Consider the following 18233-nt stretch of genomic DNA (forward strand, 5'->3'; position numbering starts at 1 on the left):
CCTCTTTCTGTTGCTAAAGAGATGTGTCCAGAGAAGGCCGATTTATTTAGTACAGTGAGTCTTTCAGGACCCTCAATTACACGAAGGATTGAAGAAATGGGAGACAATTTGCATCAGCATTTGCAAAACGCCGCAAAAAAACTTTCCTATTTTCCCTTGGCACTTGACGAAAGTAATATGTTCGTAATTCTACACAACTTCTAATTTTTATTCGTGGTACGAATGACTATTTCAAAGTCACAGAAGAGCTTGCTGCACTGCAAAGCATCAAAGGAACAACTACAGGACAGGATATTTATGAAAAGGTTTGCCAAACTGTGAATAGTTTGGAGCTGGACTAGGCAAAACTAGCCAGTGTCACAACTGATGGTGCTCCTAGCATGGTGGGGTCTAAGAAAGGAGTAATTGCTCGCATTAACCAAGAGCTGGACAAACATAACCATTCTCATCCAATAGCTATACACTGCCTCATCCACCAACAAGTGCTGTGTAGTAAATCACTGAAGTGGGACTCTTATGAAAACTGTGGTATCTTGTGTTAACTTCATTAGAGGTAATACACTAAACTACAGACAATTTCAGGAATTTCTGTCTGAGCTAAATGTTGCCTGTGAAGATGTTCCGTACCACTCAGAAGTCCATTGGCTGAGTCAAGGGAGAATTTTGAAACATTTCTATGACCTACTTCCACAGATTACAGCTTTTCTGCTTTCAAAAAACAAGTACCAGAGCTCAATGATACTGAATGGAAATGGCACCTTGCCTTTCTGACAGATGTAACACAGCTACTCAACAGTTTCAATGTGCAACTTCAAGGAAAGGGGAAGCGCATCTGTGATATGCAATCACATGTGAAAGCATTTGAAATAAAATTAGGCCTCCTCATCAAACAAGTGAAGGAGGAAAATTTCTGCCATCTCCCCACAACTCAAAATCTGTTAGCAGAAAATCCATTGGTTGCATTCCCAAATAAAACATGTGTGGATTCACTGGAAAAGTTGCAAAAGGAGTTCCAATTTAGATTTAAAGAGCTTCATCTCCATGAACAGGACATACAGCTTTTCTGTAACCCATTTTCTACTGACATTGAACATGTGGATACAATTTACCAAATGGAACTGGCTGAACTGCAGAATTGTGACTCTCTGAAAGATGCATTCAAGTCAAGCAGCCTTCCTAATTTCTATGGATCTTTCTATGGATCTCTCCCTCTGAAACATATTCTAATCTCAGGAACCATGCACTCAAAATGGCAACCATCTTTGGTAGCACTTATGTCTGTGAACAGACTTTTTCCAGAATGAAACATCTGAAATCTCCAACCAGATCTAGACTAACGGATGCACATTTGCATCACTTGTTAGGACTAGCAGTGACAAATATGGAACCGAACATTGACCATCTCATTAGCCAAAAGCAGGCCCATAGTTTCCATTGAAATACTGGTAAGTTTGTTGATTTAACTTTACTTGTTCTTCATTTTAAATATTGTATTTGTTCTGATTTTGTTTTTTTACTTCAAAATAAGATATGTGCAGTGTGCATAGGAATTTGTTCATAGTTTTTTTTAAACTATAGTCTGGCCCTCCAACAGTCTGAGGGACAGTGAACTGGCCCCCTGTTTAAAAAGTTTGAGGACCCCTGATCTGAACATTAAGCAAATTGTAATCTTTTTTTGCTAGTACAGGATCTTTTGTTCCCCAGATTAATGTGAGTGTAACAAATGATTAGGTTACTGGTACAGGGTTTTGCCTCAATATTGGGGGCTGCTAACTGATGAGGGTGCTGGTTGCTGAAGGCTGAGGTGGCTAGGCAATATCTTAAAATAAGATATTGAGGCCAGGCGCGGTGGCTCACGCCTGTAATCCCAGCACTGTGGGAGGCTGAGGCGGGAGGATTGCTTGAGCTCAGGAGTTCGAGGCTTGTCTGAGCGAGAGTGAGACCCCAACTCGTGAAAAAAATGGAAAAACCCAGCCGGGCGCAGCGGCGAGCACCTGTAATCCCAGCGGCCCCGGAGGCTGAGGCAGCAGGGTGCCCACAGCCGGAGTCCGAGGCTGCGGTGAGCTCCGACGCCACTGCCCTCTGCTCAGGGCATAGGGTAGAACTCTGCCTCGACAAAAAAAAACAAGGCAAAAAAAAAAAATAAATAAGATATTGAGGTTTGTTGCACTGACTCTATCCCAAAAAAGGCTTCTCTGTAGCATGGAATGCTGTTTATAACATTTCACCACATTTGAACACCTTTCAAAATTAGAGTCAGTCCACTCCAACTCTGCTGCTGCTTTATCAACTAAGTTTATTAATAATCTAAATCCATTGGTGTCCTTTCAATAAGGTTCACAGCATTTCGGCAGGAATAGATTTATCTCAAGAAACCACTTTCACAGCTCATCTACATGAAGCAACTCCTCATCCACTCAAGTTTTATCATGAAATTGTAGCAATTCAGCCATATCTTCAACCGTCACTTCTAATTCTATTTCGCTTGCTATTTCTATCACCTCTGCAGTTCCTTCCCACTGAAGTCTTAAGCCCCTTAAAGTCATCCAGGAGGGTGGGAATCAACTTTTTCCAAATGCCTATTCATGCTGATATTTTGACCTCCTCCCACAAATCACAAATATTCTTAATGGCATCTAGAACAGTAAATCCTTTCCAGAAGGTTTCCAATTGACATTGCCCATATCCATCAGAGGAATCACTATTTATGGCAGCTATAGTTCTACAATATGTATTTCTCAGAATATAAGAGCTGAAGGTCAAAACTGCTCCTTGATCAACCAGCAGCAGAAAGGATGCTGTGTTGGCAGGCATAAAAACATTATCTCTTTGTACATCTCCAGAAGAAGTCTTGTGTGACCAGGTGCATTGTCAATGAGCAGTAATATTTTGAAAGCAATCTTTCTTTCCTATTAGGTCCCAGCAGTGAGCTTAACACATTCAGTAAACCACGCTATAAACAAATGTGCTGTTATCCAGGCTTTGATATTCCACGTACAGAGCACAGGCAAAGTAGTTTAGAATAATTCTTATGAGCACTAAGATTTTGAGAATGGTAAATATTCATTGGCTTCAACTTAAAGTCACCAGCTGTATTAGTCCCAGCCTAATGAGAGTCAGCCTGTCCTTTGAAGCCAGGCACTCACGACTTCTATCAAAGTACTAGATGGCATCTTCTAAGAAAAGGCAGTTTCATTCATACTAAAAATCTATTGTTTAGTACAACCATCTTTATCAGTTTTAGCTGCATCAGCTAGATAACTTGCTGCACCTTCTCCATCAATCAGCACTTGCTGCTTCACTGTGCACTTTTATGTTATGGAAATGGCTTGTTTCCTTAAACCTCATGAATCAACCTCTGCTAGCTTGAGGCTTCTCTTCTCTAGCTTCCTCACCTCTCTCAGCCTTCATGGACTTACAGAGTTAGGGTCTTGCTCTGGATTAGTCTTTGGCTTAAGGAAATGTTGTAGCTAGTTAGAGCTTCTATCCAGACCATTCATGTACTCACTGGACTAGCACTTTTAATTTCCTTCAAGTTGGTCCATCTCAGCTTTCAATATGCCTTCCTCACTAAGCTTCATCTTTCTAGCTTTTAATTTAAAGTAAGAGATGCTAGGTTCTTCCATTCACCTGACACTTAGAGGCCATTACAGGCTATTAGGTGGCCTAATTTCAATATTGTCATGTGTCTGGAAATAGAGGCCCAAGGAGAGAAACAGATAAAGAAAAATAGATGCAGCAGTCAGAAGAACACACACAACTTTTATTAAATTGTCATTCTATATAAGTACATTATGTGGTGCCCCAAAACAGTTTCAATTGTAACATTTAAAAAATCACTAATCACAGATCACCAAAACAGATACAACAAAAGAAGTCTGAAATATTGCAAGAATTACCAAAATGTGACACAAAGTCATGAAGTGAGCACATGCTCTTAGAAAAATGGTACTAAAGCATTTGTTTGATGCAGGGTTGCCACCAGCCTTCAATTTGTAAAACTTGTGGTTATCTGCAAAGCACAGTATGTTGAAGCATCATAAAACAAGATATGCCTGCACTTCGTTGGTTCATCTGTATCACTAACTTATACACATATGTATCCAAACAGACTCTATGCAATATTGAGGACAAAAATCTCTTTATTTGCAGGATAATATCTGTTATTTAACATAAGTCACTTTCCAGCACCAGTTCATAGACACAATGTCACTTTTCCTTCCCTAGCCTCTTACAGGTAGTAGGACTGACTTAGTCACTTTGACTTAGGGTGTTAGAACTTAAACCTATAAAATTTGGTACTAAAAATCTGAATTTCCTAACAGCCCACAACAGCAATTACAAGATGATGAATAAACAACAGACATTATGCCTTGCTAAGATCTGGTGACAAGACACGTCAGTTAGGTTTTCATAATAATTTTCCCACTCAAAATGTGTCCTTAGTACAGGAAGCTGTACTCTGGTCTAAAATGATATACAGGAGAGCCTTCATAGTCAACCACCTCCCTACATTGATCACCTCCTTAGTTGACCTAATTTTCATGGACTGAACATGCAGCACATGTATGTATCAGTACAGTAAGTCTATTTCCTCATGTTGATCACTTCCACATGTTGAACAGTTTGTTACAGTCCCAGCTACTTGGGAGGCTGAGGCAAGAGAATTGCTTAAGCCCAAGAGATTGAGGTTGCTGTGAGCTGTGAGCAACATAGTGAGACTCTGTCTCAAAAAAAAAAAAAAAAAAAGTATGTGTCTTCTGTATCAAGCACATACCAAGATACATCAATAAACAAGTCAAGTCACACATGATGCTTGCCTTCATGGACCTTACATTCTGGAGGGAGAGACATACATTTCATTAAGTATATAATCAGTAATTACAGACTGCAATTGTTACAGTCTGTAATTACTGATTATATACTTGTCTTCAGTAGATAGAAATAAAGAATAAGAGGAACCCATTTTCAGACAGGGTATGGTTCAAGAAAAACACTATAGGAAAAGGAACAGCAAGCAAAGGCACAGGCCCTGAAGCAAGATAAGCCTAGGTTTTGTTTTATTTTTTATTTTGTTATTTTATTTTGAGATAGGGTCTTGCTCTGTTGCCTAGGGCTAGAGTGTAGTAGTGTCATCACAGCTCACAGCAACCTTAAACTCAAACTGGGCTCAAACAATTCTCCTGCCTCAGCCTTCTTCCTGAGTAGCTGGGACTACAAGCATTCACCACCACACCTGGCTAATTTTTCTAATTTTTGTGGAGATGGGGTCTTGCTCAGGCTCAGGCTCCTGGGCTTGTTTTAGAAACTAACAGGCCAGGATGGCTCAAAGTTCGTGAGTAGAAAGTAACCAGATATGTGGTAGAGATACAGGGCTGAACCACACAAAGTCTTGAAGAACTTGTAATGAGTTTAGACTTTATTTATACATTGGGAAGCCACTGAAGGATTTAGGCAAGAGACTGACATGATTGGATTTTAAAGAGTATTCTGTTCTGGGTGCAGTGGCTCATGCCTGTAATCCTACCACTTGGGGTGGCTGAGGTGGATTGCCTGAGCTCAAGAGCTTGAGACCAACCTGAGCAAGAGTGAGATCCTATCTCTAAAAATAGCTGGGCTGGTGGCACCTGTGGCTCAAAGGGGTAGGGTACCGGCCCCATATGCCGGAGGTGGTGGGTTCAAACCCAGCCCCAGCCAAAAACTGCAAAATAAATAAATAAATAAATCTACTTCATTCTCACTTCTCAATAAAGTTACAGAACTATTAAAATAAAAACAAAAATAGCTGGGCATTGTGGCGGGCACCTGTAATTCCAGCTACTTGGGAGGCAAGAGAATCACTTGAGCCCAAGAGTTTGAGGTTGCTGTGAGCTATGATGCCATGGCACTCTACTAAGGGTAACAAAGTGAGACTCTGTCTCAAGAAAAGAAAGGGTATCCTGCACAATGTAAAAGTATGTAGCATACACCTTGGATCAGGGGCTCAACTACAACTTGAACTTTACCTTAGAAATACCAACAATGCAACCTAATCATTTCTGCCCTCATATTAATCTGAAATTAAAGGAAAAAAAAGGGTATTCTGGTTGCTTTGTGGAGAACAGATTGGAAAAGGGCAAAAGTGGAAGCAAAGAGACTAGTTAAGTGGTTACTGTAGCTGCCCAAGCAACAGACAGAAGCCTGGACTACAGAGTTGAAGTGGAGACAGTTATTCGTGTTCAAGAGTTATTAAGGAGGTATATACTACTGACACAGAGATAACAAAACTCTTGATCTGCTTCCTCCTCTCCCCTCCTAAGACCTGTTACTTCCTCTCAGCAAATGACACAACTACTTCCACGAATGCTTAAGGCAAAAACTGAAGATCCAGATGTTATCTGTTTCTTCTCTTTTCCCTCATGCCTAATACATCAGCAAGACTTTTTGCTTCTTACATACTTCCAAAATCTCCTTCAAATTCATCCACTTCTTGCCATCCCAAATGATAATCTCTCTAACGTAAGCTACCATCAACTGTGCCTTGAATTACAGCAGTAACTTCCTAATAGCACCCCATGTTTGAAACACCAGACATTCAAGTGAAGTTGTCAAGTGGGCAGCTGGATTTATGATTCTGGAGTTCAGCCGTGATATGACACAAGAGATACAAATTTGGGAACTGAGTACATACATATGGTATTTAAAGCCACAGAACTGTATGAAATCAACTAGGTATAGACCGGCAAAAAAGTTTAGTACCATGCCAAGAGATACCTTCTGCGAAGGGCTTAGGAAGAATCCAGTCAGAAGGCAGAAGCTCTGGTGCACCACCCTCTGGATTCCCAATTTTCCTCAGTTCTCATAATTATGAACCCAATAAAACACCTCTCCTCAAAACTTTACCACATGATCCTATACTACCCTCACCTTCTACCGGCTAAGCTTTTCCATTCCAGGTCCTTACTCAGATCTTCTTCCAGCTTCTATACCTGAAATTCAATCATTTCTATTCTTAGTCTCTATATCTGTGTATATGTGTCTGACATCAGCATACAGTTTCTCCACTCTATTTAACATGTCAAAGGCACAAGCCACCATTAAGATGAAATGTCTGAGCTGCTTCTAAACTTGTCCTATTTTCTCAGTCCTTCTCACCTCAAATAGATCTTCCTCCTTCACTATCAGTAGTGAAGTATAAACTGCTATTAGGGTGAAGGAAGATTGCTGCTTGTGAAAATGCAGATTCTTGGACCTTATCCCAGACCTACAGAATCAGCTCCCCTGATTATTCTTAAATAATCGCTTTTATAAATGTCCAGCAATTCATACCTATTATTTCACTCTGATTGCATATTAGGTAATATAAGGCCTTCATGCTAACTGATAATAATGACAAAAAAATGACCTTGGATCCAAGAAGAAAGTTTGATTTAAGGAAACAGAACCAGGGATAAGACTCTAATAGAACTGGTAAGATTTCTTAAACCTCTGTAACTATCCCATCTTACTTATTTTTATTTTGCCCTACATCAATGATTTGAATACAAATCATTCACATGGCAGGGGGTGGGAGAGGAGGAATTGAGGTTTTTTTTTGCTTATCAAGAAAGAAGTAGTAATCTAAGAAGCCAGTATTTTATTCCACTGCCAAAATAAAATTGAAGATAATAGCTTTAAAAAGAAAAGAAAGGTAGAATGATCTGTAGAGTCTTCAGTAGATAAAGAGATCAAAGCCAAAAACATGGTTAGGAAACTTAACAATCAGAGGTCTTCATCTACTTACCCTATCCTGAATTAAAATTCTTTAAGCATTTGTATTACCTGTGTCACTAGACTGTGAGTTCCCTGGGGCTATTATTACACTATCTGTCTACTATTTTGCAAACCCCCTAACTTGCCCAAAGAAATCTAATAATGATTTACTCTTTGGGAAATATTAACACATAAACCTTAGCTCAATTCCTGTACCATTATCTCCAGAATGAGGTTTTATTCTATCACCTAAAAGGAATGACTATCTCTAAGCTTTAAATAAATTTTCGTCATCTTCCGATAGAAAAACTACACTCTTCTAACCTCAGCACTGCTTCTCTACTCCTTCTAAAATGTAAAACACACAAGGTACCATTAAGACAAGATGTTTCAGCTGTTTCAAACTGGTCCTATCTTCTCATTCCTTATCATCTCAAGCAGATGTTTCCTCCTTCACTATTGGCAGTGAAGAGTTTGAACTGCTAACCTTAGGATGGAGAAAGATTGCATGCAATGACACAGGGGCAAAACCCTTATTCCAACTTCCTTCCTACCTGGTTTCTATCTCCTAGCCAGTCTCTCCAGTCCCGAGTTGACTCATTCTGTAGCTCACTCTCTTCTCTCTTAAAACAAGGCTCAAGTGTCTGCAAGGTTAAAATACTTCAAAGTGCATTTATTAAAATTACAAACCAAAAAAACTTTAGAAAGAGATGCACATCCTATACTTTTCTGTATGCAGCTATAAAAACAAGCTGATAGTAATAGGTATTTGAATACTTCCTATGTATCTCCGCACTGGATGACTGGGGACTTCCAGAACATTCCCCTAACACTGCTCCCATCCCTCTTGCTCCAGCTTTCTCCCTGTACCTAGACTAGTGCTCAAATTTGCTATCTCTGCCCTAACATTTTTTCAAAATGCAAGAGCAAAGTACAGATTCCAGTGTTAATTAATGGTACAGTTCTGACTTGAAATTTCTAGACATGCCTTCTTTACCTTTAAAAAGCAGCGGCAGATGACGACGGGTTTCTCCACTGAGGATTATGCCTAGGGTTCTCAAGATGCTATACGGAAGGATAATTCCTATACCCCACATTTTGACAAGACTCGACAGTGGCAGCATTCCCCACTACTATCACGTCTCACCCTGCCAAGTGTGCAATACAATAGCAGGTGTTGCTTCCAGAATGCCTATCATCAAGAGGGGTTTAGCAATTCGTCTACCGGAAAATGGCTCTTCTCCAATCTCTCCTCAACCCCACACCAAACCACCTACTAACATCACTGGTTCTTTCCACTTCAGGATAAAGACATGCATGCTTGAACTCGTCAAGGCTAATACATGACGAAAACATCAGATTCAACAGACTTGGCTTACAGAATCGTGGGCTACGACCAACTTTTCATTTGGTGACTCCCTCTCCCCAGAGCCGCCATAAGGGTAAAGCCCAACATCCTCCTGAGCGAGATAGGGAGGGATTGGGGGGGAAGACAAAAGGAACTTGCCTACAGGGACTTACAGACACCAGGCGCTGCGGGGTCTGGGGTAACTCGGTGCTGACTTCCATCCTCTCTGCACCCCCAGCCTCCTCGTCGGCCATCTTGAGGGAAACTGACGCCCGCAGTTCCCGACCCCCAGCCGGAGACGAGCGGAAACCTGTGGCCGGTCCGAGAGACGAGGGACGACACTTTTACGACGGCCCCTGAGGTTGGTTTGACGCAGAAAGGAGGAGCGGCTTCCGGTCTGCTTCCGGAAGGGGGGGAGGGTTGGAGGGTTGTTTTTTGTTGTTTTTTTTTAGTTAGGTGTGGGGCTTGGTGCTAAGTGGTTGGTACTGAGATCTGTTGCATCTACAAGGTAAAAAATAAGTTCAGCGTCTGTTACGAAAGGAAGAAAAGTATCAGGGGCAAAACAGGAACCTGTCCTGGCTGGCCGCTTGTTGGTCCGGGAGTACTTTGTCTCTCTGCGTATCGTAGTGATTCCACGGAGCTTACAAAATGGGGGGGGAGGGGGGTACTCCCAGATCTTCCGTTTTTAAGACACTACCCCGGGGGCACTTGCACATAAAAGCTCGGGACCCAGCCTTGGGGTGTTGTGGTGGAGGAATAACGAAAAATTGGAACCCTCTAGCAGGCGTCCTCAAACTGCAGCCCGCGGGCCACATGAACCGGTGTGAATTGTATTTGTTCCCGTTTTGTTTTTTACTTCTAAGTGAGATATGTGCAGTGTGCATAGGGATTTGTTCATAGTTTGTTTGTTTTTTTAACTATAGTCCGGCCCTCCAACGGTCTGAGGGACAGTGAATTGGCCCCCTGTTTAAAAAGTTTGAGGACGTCTGCTCTAGTGGTTCATCTGTAGAGGGAATGAAAAATAAACCAGGGTATGTCCACGTTTGAAATAGGTGCAGCTCTTGAAGAGAACTAGATAAGCCTATGTGAAGAGGTCAAGATAGGTTAAATGTTACACAGAGTTAAAAGGCAAACAAAAAGTGGAAGGAAATGTCTGCAAGTATGCACGACAGATCAAAGCATAAAACCCCAAAGACGACAGACACTCCATTGGAAAAATGGGTAAGGTACATAAATATACAACTTACCAATTTTTATAAATACATGGTGAAACCTAACTAGTCAGCAAAGAAATGCAAAAATTGAATACTATTCCTTATAAATTTGGCAGGTTAAAAAAGAAAGAATTAGCGTTAAGAACCTGGAAGGATAGCCGTATTATGTAAATCCAGGTGTAAATTGGTAAATCTCTTGGAAGGCAATCTGGCAATGTTCAGAAGCCTCTTTTTAAAAACGCATACTCAGGGCGGCGCCAGTGGCTCAAAGAAGTGGGGCAAAACCATATGCTCCGGCCAAAAACAAACAAACAAAAAACAAAAAATTAATTCCACTTTTGAGACTTTGTTCTGGAAAAATAATTTGGGATGCAAGCAAAGTCTTAACTACATGATTATTGGTAATGGAGGAACATTGAAAACAGTTCAATACCCAACAATAAAGAACATTGCCTAAATATACTATTTACCCATATGATATAATCGTCTACTGCTAATAAAAATGTTGTGCAACACTAATTGTCCATAGTGTGGTCCACAGACCCCATGAGAGTTCCCAAGACTTAGGAAGTCAACGTCTGAGTCCTTTAAAAATATTAGGTATTATGAAGTGGGAAGCACACATGGTTAGTTTTTCTGCTGTGTACTGAAGTATGGCTTGAGAAGCATTTCTGCATTACTAGCTGAACCAGCCACTTTTATCATGGAACACCATTTTTATGGCAGATACCACTGTGGTTACTCAAAATTGGGTATTTGGCAGGTATTTTATCAAACATGAACAAGTGAGCCTTTCTCTTCAAGGAAAACAACTGACAGTTTTTGTAGTCTATGATAAAATTTGAACTTTCCAGTGAAAATTATAGTTGTAGAAAACTCATATCTGCCTTTGTGAGCTTGACAAATGAGATTGGTGGTGATATTAATGCATGTGATTTTTTTTTTTGAGATAGACTCTCAAGCTGTTGCCTGGGGTAGAGTGCTATGGCATTATAGCTCACAGCAACCTCCAACTCCGGCTCAAGCAATTCTTTTGCTTCAGTATTTCTGTTTTTTCTTTTTTTTTTTTTGGCTGGGGCTGGGTTTGAACCCGCCACCTCTGGCATATGGGACCGGCGCCCTACTCCTTGAGCCACAGGTGCCGCCCAGTATTTCTGTTTTTTAGTAGAGACAGGGTCTTGCTTTTGCTCAGGCTGGTCTCAAACTCATGAGCTCAAGCAATCCACCCACCTCAGCCTCCAAGAGTGCATGTGATTTTTCGATTTTTTTTTTTTTTTTGGTGATAGGATAACACTTTATTCAAAGCATAACATGTTAACACATTAGAACAAATTTTGTTTTAAACAAATTGAGTTCACACATAGTATTAATAAAAGCATTAAGTCTTATTATGGAGTCTTATCACCATAATACACAGTTGGAAAAACTATTTTATAAATTCAAAGTATCTCTCACCAAGAATATTACCACACAGATTAGTTAAAACAGTTAACAACTTCATCACAAAAAGCCTTTGTTGGCTCAGCGCCTGTAGATCAAGTGGCTAAGGCACTAGCCACATACACTGGAGCTGGAGGGTTCAAATCCAGCCCAGGCCCATCAAATGACAACTATAACCAAAAAATAGCCAGGCATGTGGTGGGCCCATGTAGTTCCAGCTACTTGGGAGGCTGAGGCAAGAGGATCACATAAGCCCAAGAGTTTGAGGTTGCTGTGAGCAGTGACACCACAGCACTCTACCCAGGGGAACAGCTTGAGACTCCGTCTCAAAACCCCCTGCCCCCAAACCAAAACTTCTTTATATTTTCTTCATGCATGTTATATTTCAGTGTTCTTAGTCTTTTTGGAAGAGTCTATAAATGATGCCCAAATAATTTAGGAAGACCTTTTATACCTCTGATGCCTCAGAGACACTAGGAATGAAAGCATAGCAACAAGTTATTTGAATGATGAAATACATTTATATTGAATTTCAAACCACTTATTATGATTTTAGAGCCAAAATCATACTTTGACTACAATTTTTACTCCTTAAGCCAATCCCATTCTTTTTTAAACCTACATATAAATAAAGTATTGCAGCTTTGAATCAGTTGATTTTTAGATTTTTAAAATATTATCATATATATCAATATTTGGAAGAGCTGTATAACTTAATCAACCAATATTTTCCAAATGACAAATGAGGATGTTACAAAATCAAGTATAAGTAAAAGATCCATCCAAAATGCTAAAAAAATGGATAGCATCTAAATTTCATTGATACGGTTTCAGATTCTACAGGGAATTGACTCTTAAATACTATTTGCTGAGTTCTGGTACAAGAGAAAAATATCCACAATTATCTGAAAAAGCTATTAAAATACTCCTCCCTTTTCTGACCGTGTATCTGTATGAGGCCAGATTTTTCATCATCTACCTCAGCCAAAATAACACATCACAATATATTGAATACACCGGCAGATATGAGAACCCAGCCATCTTCTGTTTAAGCCAGACATTAAAGAGAATTGCAGAAATGTGAAACATTGTTATACTTTTCAATAATTGCTTTGGAAAGCAGTCGATTTTTATTTTTAAATGTTAGTATGTATTGGGTTTATTATTTTAAAAGAATTGATAACTTTATTTTTCTGAGTTTTAATTTATTATACAGTAAATATTGATAGATATAATCTACACACAAAGAAGATCTTTGAGGTTCCAAATAACTTTTAAGAGTATAAAGTGATTCTGAGACCATAAAACTTAAGAACGACTTACAGGGCGGCCCCTGTGGCTCAGTGAGTAGGGCGCCGGCCCTATATGCCGAGGGTAGCGGGTTCAAACCCAGCCCCAGCCAAACTGCAACAAAAAGAAAAAATAGCTGGGCGTTGTGGTGGGCTCCTGTAGTCCCACCTGCTCAGGAGGCTGAGGCAAGAGAATCGTGTAAGCCCAAGAGTTAGAGGTTGCTGTGAGTCGTGTGACGCCACGGCACTCTACCCAAGGGCGGTACAGTGAGACTCTGTCTCTACAAAAGAAAAAAAAAAGAACGACTTACATTTTGTAGGGTCCTTTTTATTGAGTTGGGAAGACATTTAGAATATATTGTTTGGTGGAACAATCAAGTTACTAAAACACATGATTCTATTTTTGTAGGACAAAAATGCACTTTTTTATATTAAAGATATTTAATGAAAAATACTCATCACAAAGTTAATATTTTTGGTTATCCCTGGCTTGCATAACTGTGGAAATTTCTATCTTCTACTTCATATGTATTGTTTGTGCAAAATAATCTATTTTTCAAGGGATACCCAGTCTATACACATCAAAAAGTACCTTCTTGGCTTGGTGCCCGTAGCACAATGGTTACAGCGACAGCCACATACAACAAGGCTGGCGGGTTCAAACCCGGCCCGGGCCAGCTAAACAACAATGACAACTGCAACAAAAAATAGCTGGGCATTGTGGCGGTGCCTGTAGTCCCAGCTGCTTGGGAGGCGGAAGCAGGAAAATGGCTTGAGCCCAGGAGTTGGAGGTTGCTGTGAGCTGTGATGCCACAGCACTCTACCCAGGGTGACAGCTTGAGGCTCTGTCTCAAAAACAAACAAAAAAACTGCAAGGTAATTTCATAGGTGCCTTTTTACTGTTTCAAGCATTTTCAACAATGAATGTACATTAATTAGCTTTCTTATTTATTCATTTTTTTGAGAGTCTCACTTTGTCGCTACCTAGTATAGTGCTATGGCATCATAGCTCACAGCAACCTCAGACTTTTGGGCTCAAGTGATTCTCTTACCTCAGCCTCTCAAGTAGCTGGGACTCCCCGCACCCTTCATACCACCCAGCTATTTTTAGAGACAGCCTCTTGCCCTGGCTCAGGCTGCTCTTGAACTGGTAAACTCAGTCAATCTGCCCACCTTGGCCTCCCAGAATGCTGGGATTACAGGTGTGAGCCATCACGCCTTGCCCATTAATTAGCTTTCTTGATACATCAAAATAACATTGTTAATTGGGGGCAGCCATATTTAGAACTCTGTTTTTCTTAGAATCTTCATTTATGGAGTGTTGCAGAGGTTTTCAACCCTGGATGTACATTAGGATTGCCTGAGAACTTTTTAAAAATTCCAATGCCAGGTCTCACTCTGGTGATTTTGATTTAATTAGAAAAGGGTGTCTGAGTAGTAGTTCCTTTTTGTAACCTTTCCCAAGTGATCCTAGTGAGTAATCAGAATTAAGAACTCCTGGGTGCCCTTCTTTGGGATGTTTTTGTGGGTGGGGGGGAGGATAATACCCTGTTTCCCTGAAAATAAGACATCCTCGGAAAATAAGACCTACTTAAAGGAAAGATAAGACGTCCCCTGAAAATAAGACCTAGTGCATCTTTAGGAGCACACCTTAAAAGAAGACACTGTCTTATTTTCGGGGAAACAGGGTAGTAATGCCTCTCTGTATTCCTCCTGTCTGGTACAAATCTTTCATACTTCTCATCCAGATTAGAGAAGAACAGCCTTCCTACTTGGTCTCCCTGTTTCCACTCTGTTGCTCATATTCATCCTCTACTCCCCGCCAGAATTATTCTTAGATATAAATCTGGTCATGTGACTCTCTTACCTACACATGGTGGGCAACTGCCCTAGGATAAAATTTAATGCTTAAGCATATTATTCAAAGCCCTTCTCAGTCTAGATTGAAATTATTTTTGTCAATTTGTTTTCCCTTACCACCCCTCACCTTAAACTTTTTCCACACTGTAATTCCCAGATAACACCATCTAGTCTCATACTTTGACTTAGGTTCATTCTTTAGCTTAGGAGTCCCTTTTCCTGAAAAAAGCTGAAAAAGAATCCAAAGAAGAGGAAATTGGAAGCCAGAGCCAAGCTGGAAGATGAGGTCAAGATGCTTCCGACAGCAAAGGAAGCTGTGGATTGGAAAAGGATTGCTTTTCTTCTGATGATGAAGCAAGAGAAGCTGACAATGAGGATGATGTTGAACCCTACAATGAAAATGAAAATATTGCAGAATCCAGAGTTGGGGCTCATATGGGCTAGGCAAATGCCATGGCTAAAATCCTTAACAAAAAAATTCCTAGAAGTAAACCCACCATTTTGGTCAAAACCAAAGAGCTGGAAAAAGAAAAAGTTAAAACAAGAAAGACTAGAGAAAATAAAACAGCGTGATAAGAAGCTGGAATGGGAAATGATGTGCAGGGTAAAGCCAGATGTTGTCAAAGACAAACTGAGAGAAATCTTCAGAGAATTGCAACAAGGGGTGTGGTGCAATTATTTAATGCTGTTCAGAAATATCAAAAAAATGTTGATGAAAAGGTTAAAGAAGCTGGAGGCTCTGTTAGACGGCGTGCTAAGTTGATATCAGCTGTTTCCAAGAAAGATTTCATCAGTGTTTTGAGAGGAATGGATGGAAATACAAATGAGACTAGTTCAACCGGGAAGAGTTCAAAAGCCAAACAGACTGAAGGGAAATCAGGAGAGGGCCCAAGTTGGACTATCCTACGTGATGATTCCATGATGGGAGCATCTGTGAATGGAAAGGAAAGTGATGGGCCAGATGACAGCAGACCAGGATCTGCACGTGACTCTGATACATAAAGCAATGTAGGAGACATATTTGCAATTACTTGCTATCTCCTGCAAAAATTGTTTCATTCTCTTACAGTTGGGAAGTTACAAGGATACCATTTGTAAGAAAGCCTAAAGACTTTTACTAGCTTTGGTAAAGGGGGAATACTGGTCTTCCCCCTTTTCATGTAAATTGTATTAAGATTATATTTTCAATTCTTGTGTAGTTTTAAGTATTATTCCTCAAAACAATTGTAAAAAAAAAAATTTTCTGCTTAACCAGCAAGATAATTCTTTTTGCCAGGATCATTACATGTTTACAGATTGGTCATGTCTGTTTTAGAATCACCATTATCTCCAGAAATGCAGTACAATTCATAATTAAACTTTTTGAAATTAAAAAAAAGGAGTCCCTTTTCCCTACCAAAATTACCTTTTTCTATAAAAGGACACCTGCTTATTATTTAGAGCTAAATTTACATATGAGTTTCTCTGGGAAGTTTTCTGAGTCTCCCATTGTCCAACGGTCAGAATTGCTCCCTCTCTGTTCTCATTGCACTTTAAATGATTTTGACCTAGCAGTTATCATGTGACATAATTGCAGTAAGCCTCTATAGTTGACTGCCTCTTTACAATGACCTTAAGTTGACCTAATTTTCATAGACTAGACGTACCACATGTACATACCAGTATATTAGGCCTAGTCCATTATGTTTACCACTTCTGTATTTGACCAGTTTGTTACAGTCTGTTGGGTGGTCAACTTCCAAGGGTTCTACTGTATTTAAATAAATGTTGACCCTGCTAGACTGTGAGACTCTTGAGAGCAGGTACTCTCTCTTGTATGCACACATGGCTGCCTACCCACTGTGTCAAGGATGTTCAATATTTGTGGGGGGAACAAAACCTCAGAAAAGATTAAAATACCAAGATTTACATTATTATAATTTAAATTTATAAATGGTTATTAAAAGTCTTAAAAATCAACTTGCAAAATATGCATTGGTCCCACAATGCACAAATGCACAAATCCAGATTAGAGGGGACATACTTATTTCATCATAGAGGCTTCCTTCCAAGGGATCTTAAGAGTTTTCAACCTGAGACCTTATCAAAATGACAGTATGTTAGAAAGATAATCTCTTATCAGATGACCTTAGGCATTAGTTTAACAGACCCTGAAATCCAAGTTCTTTTTTTTTTTTTATGTTTTCTTTGCTAGACCATAGGTCATTTTTCTTTTTTTCTGCAGTTTCTGGCCAGGGCTGGGTTTGAACCCCCCATCTCCGGCATATGGGGCCGGCGCCCTACCCCTTTGAGCCACAGGCGCTGCCCAATCCAAGTTCTTTAGAGTTATACATATTATGGGTTTGGAGATTGAGTTTCACAAGAAGCTGACTCTGAAACATTAGCATGGCCTAAACAGAAGAGGTTTATTCTAGGGATCAACAGCTGTGGAAGGTGAGGAAAGGGAAAGAAATATGATTGGCCTGAGACTGAAACTGAGCTGCAGTGCAATCTGAATCTCAACCCTCTTTCAAAGTTGGCCCTAGTTGGGACCAGGAGGATATGAATTTATACCCTGATGTTGATCAGTCATTAGATGTGGGCATTCCTTGCAAGAAGGGTCACCTTAAGCAAGGCAACCCCTGACAGCTTTTTGCTGGCAGCACTCTTGAGCAGCTGGGGGCGTAGATCCTTCATTCCTGAAAGAATTTCTGGGTGGCACAGCATAGTTGCCACCATAGATGAGAATGGTAAGGAAAAAAAGGCGGAAAAAAAATCAGATAAAGAAGTCAAAGCCAAAGCTTCCCTTCAGTTTTCCCTATACTCTTGGCAGGCTGTGTGAGACAGAGGAAAGACTGTGATCCCCAAATATCTGGAGTTTGAATCCAGATTTCACTACTTCCTACCTGCAAAGTCAAGTCTTTTAATCTCTGAACCTCAATCAAATTTTATCATCTATAACTGTGATGATAAAATTTGCCTGTTAAGTAGGTTACAAGAATTAAATAAGAAAAATACATGTTCAACTACTTTGTCAATAATCAAGTGCCATACAGATGTATGGTATTGTTATAAATATTTGTTTATTAAGTTAACTAGTACTCATCTGTTCAAAGAAGAGCAAGTAACAGCACAGGTGAGGACTGTAAAACTGCTGTTTGGCTGAAGCCCAGGCTGTGCTCTTCACTTCCTTCCTCCGTGGTGCTTATGGGACAGGATGAAATTTGGTCCCAAAGACCCATTAAATGACTGCTTTGTGTAAAACATCACTGAATGGGACTCTTTTGTGTCATTTCCTCTTTAGCTCTTGGTGGGCCAGTGATCCAAGATGCTTCAAAGATGCCTACTCCAACATGCTTATTACGTTTATTT

The 18233-nt window shown here is 40.1% G+C and overlaps 1 protein-coding gene and 1 pseudogene across 1 annotated transcript in view; one reads left to right on the top strand and one right to left on the bottom strand.

Annotated features, from left to right (window-relative positions):
- Positions 1–9419, bottom strand: part of UBR1 (ubiquitin protein ligase E3 component n-recognin 1) — a 151550-nt gene extending 142131 nt beyond the window's left edge. Inside the window, exon 1 of the mRNA XM_053594091.1 lies at positions 9253–9419. Coding sequence (XP_053450066.1) covers positions 9253–9333 — 81 coding nt within the window. The 5' untranslated portion in view covers positions 9334–9419. The remainder of the gene's footprint in view (positions 1–9252) is intronic.
- An 821-nt stretch (positions 9420–10240) lies between these two features.
- LOC128588670 (RRP15-like protein) lies at positions 10241–15884 on the top strand (annotated as a pseudogene).
- Positions 15885–18233: the final 2349 nt, after the last annotated feature.

Source organism: Nycticebus coucang, chromosome 6, assembly GCF_027406575.1.
Source record: "Nycticebus coucang isolate mNycCou1 chromosome 6, mNycCou1.pri, whole genome shotgun sequence".
In the NCBI taxonomy this organism is placed as follows: domain Eukaryota; kingdom Metazoa; phylum Chordata; class Mammalia; order Primates; family Lorisidae; genus Nycticebus; species Nycticebus coucang.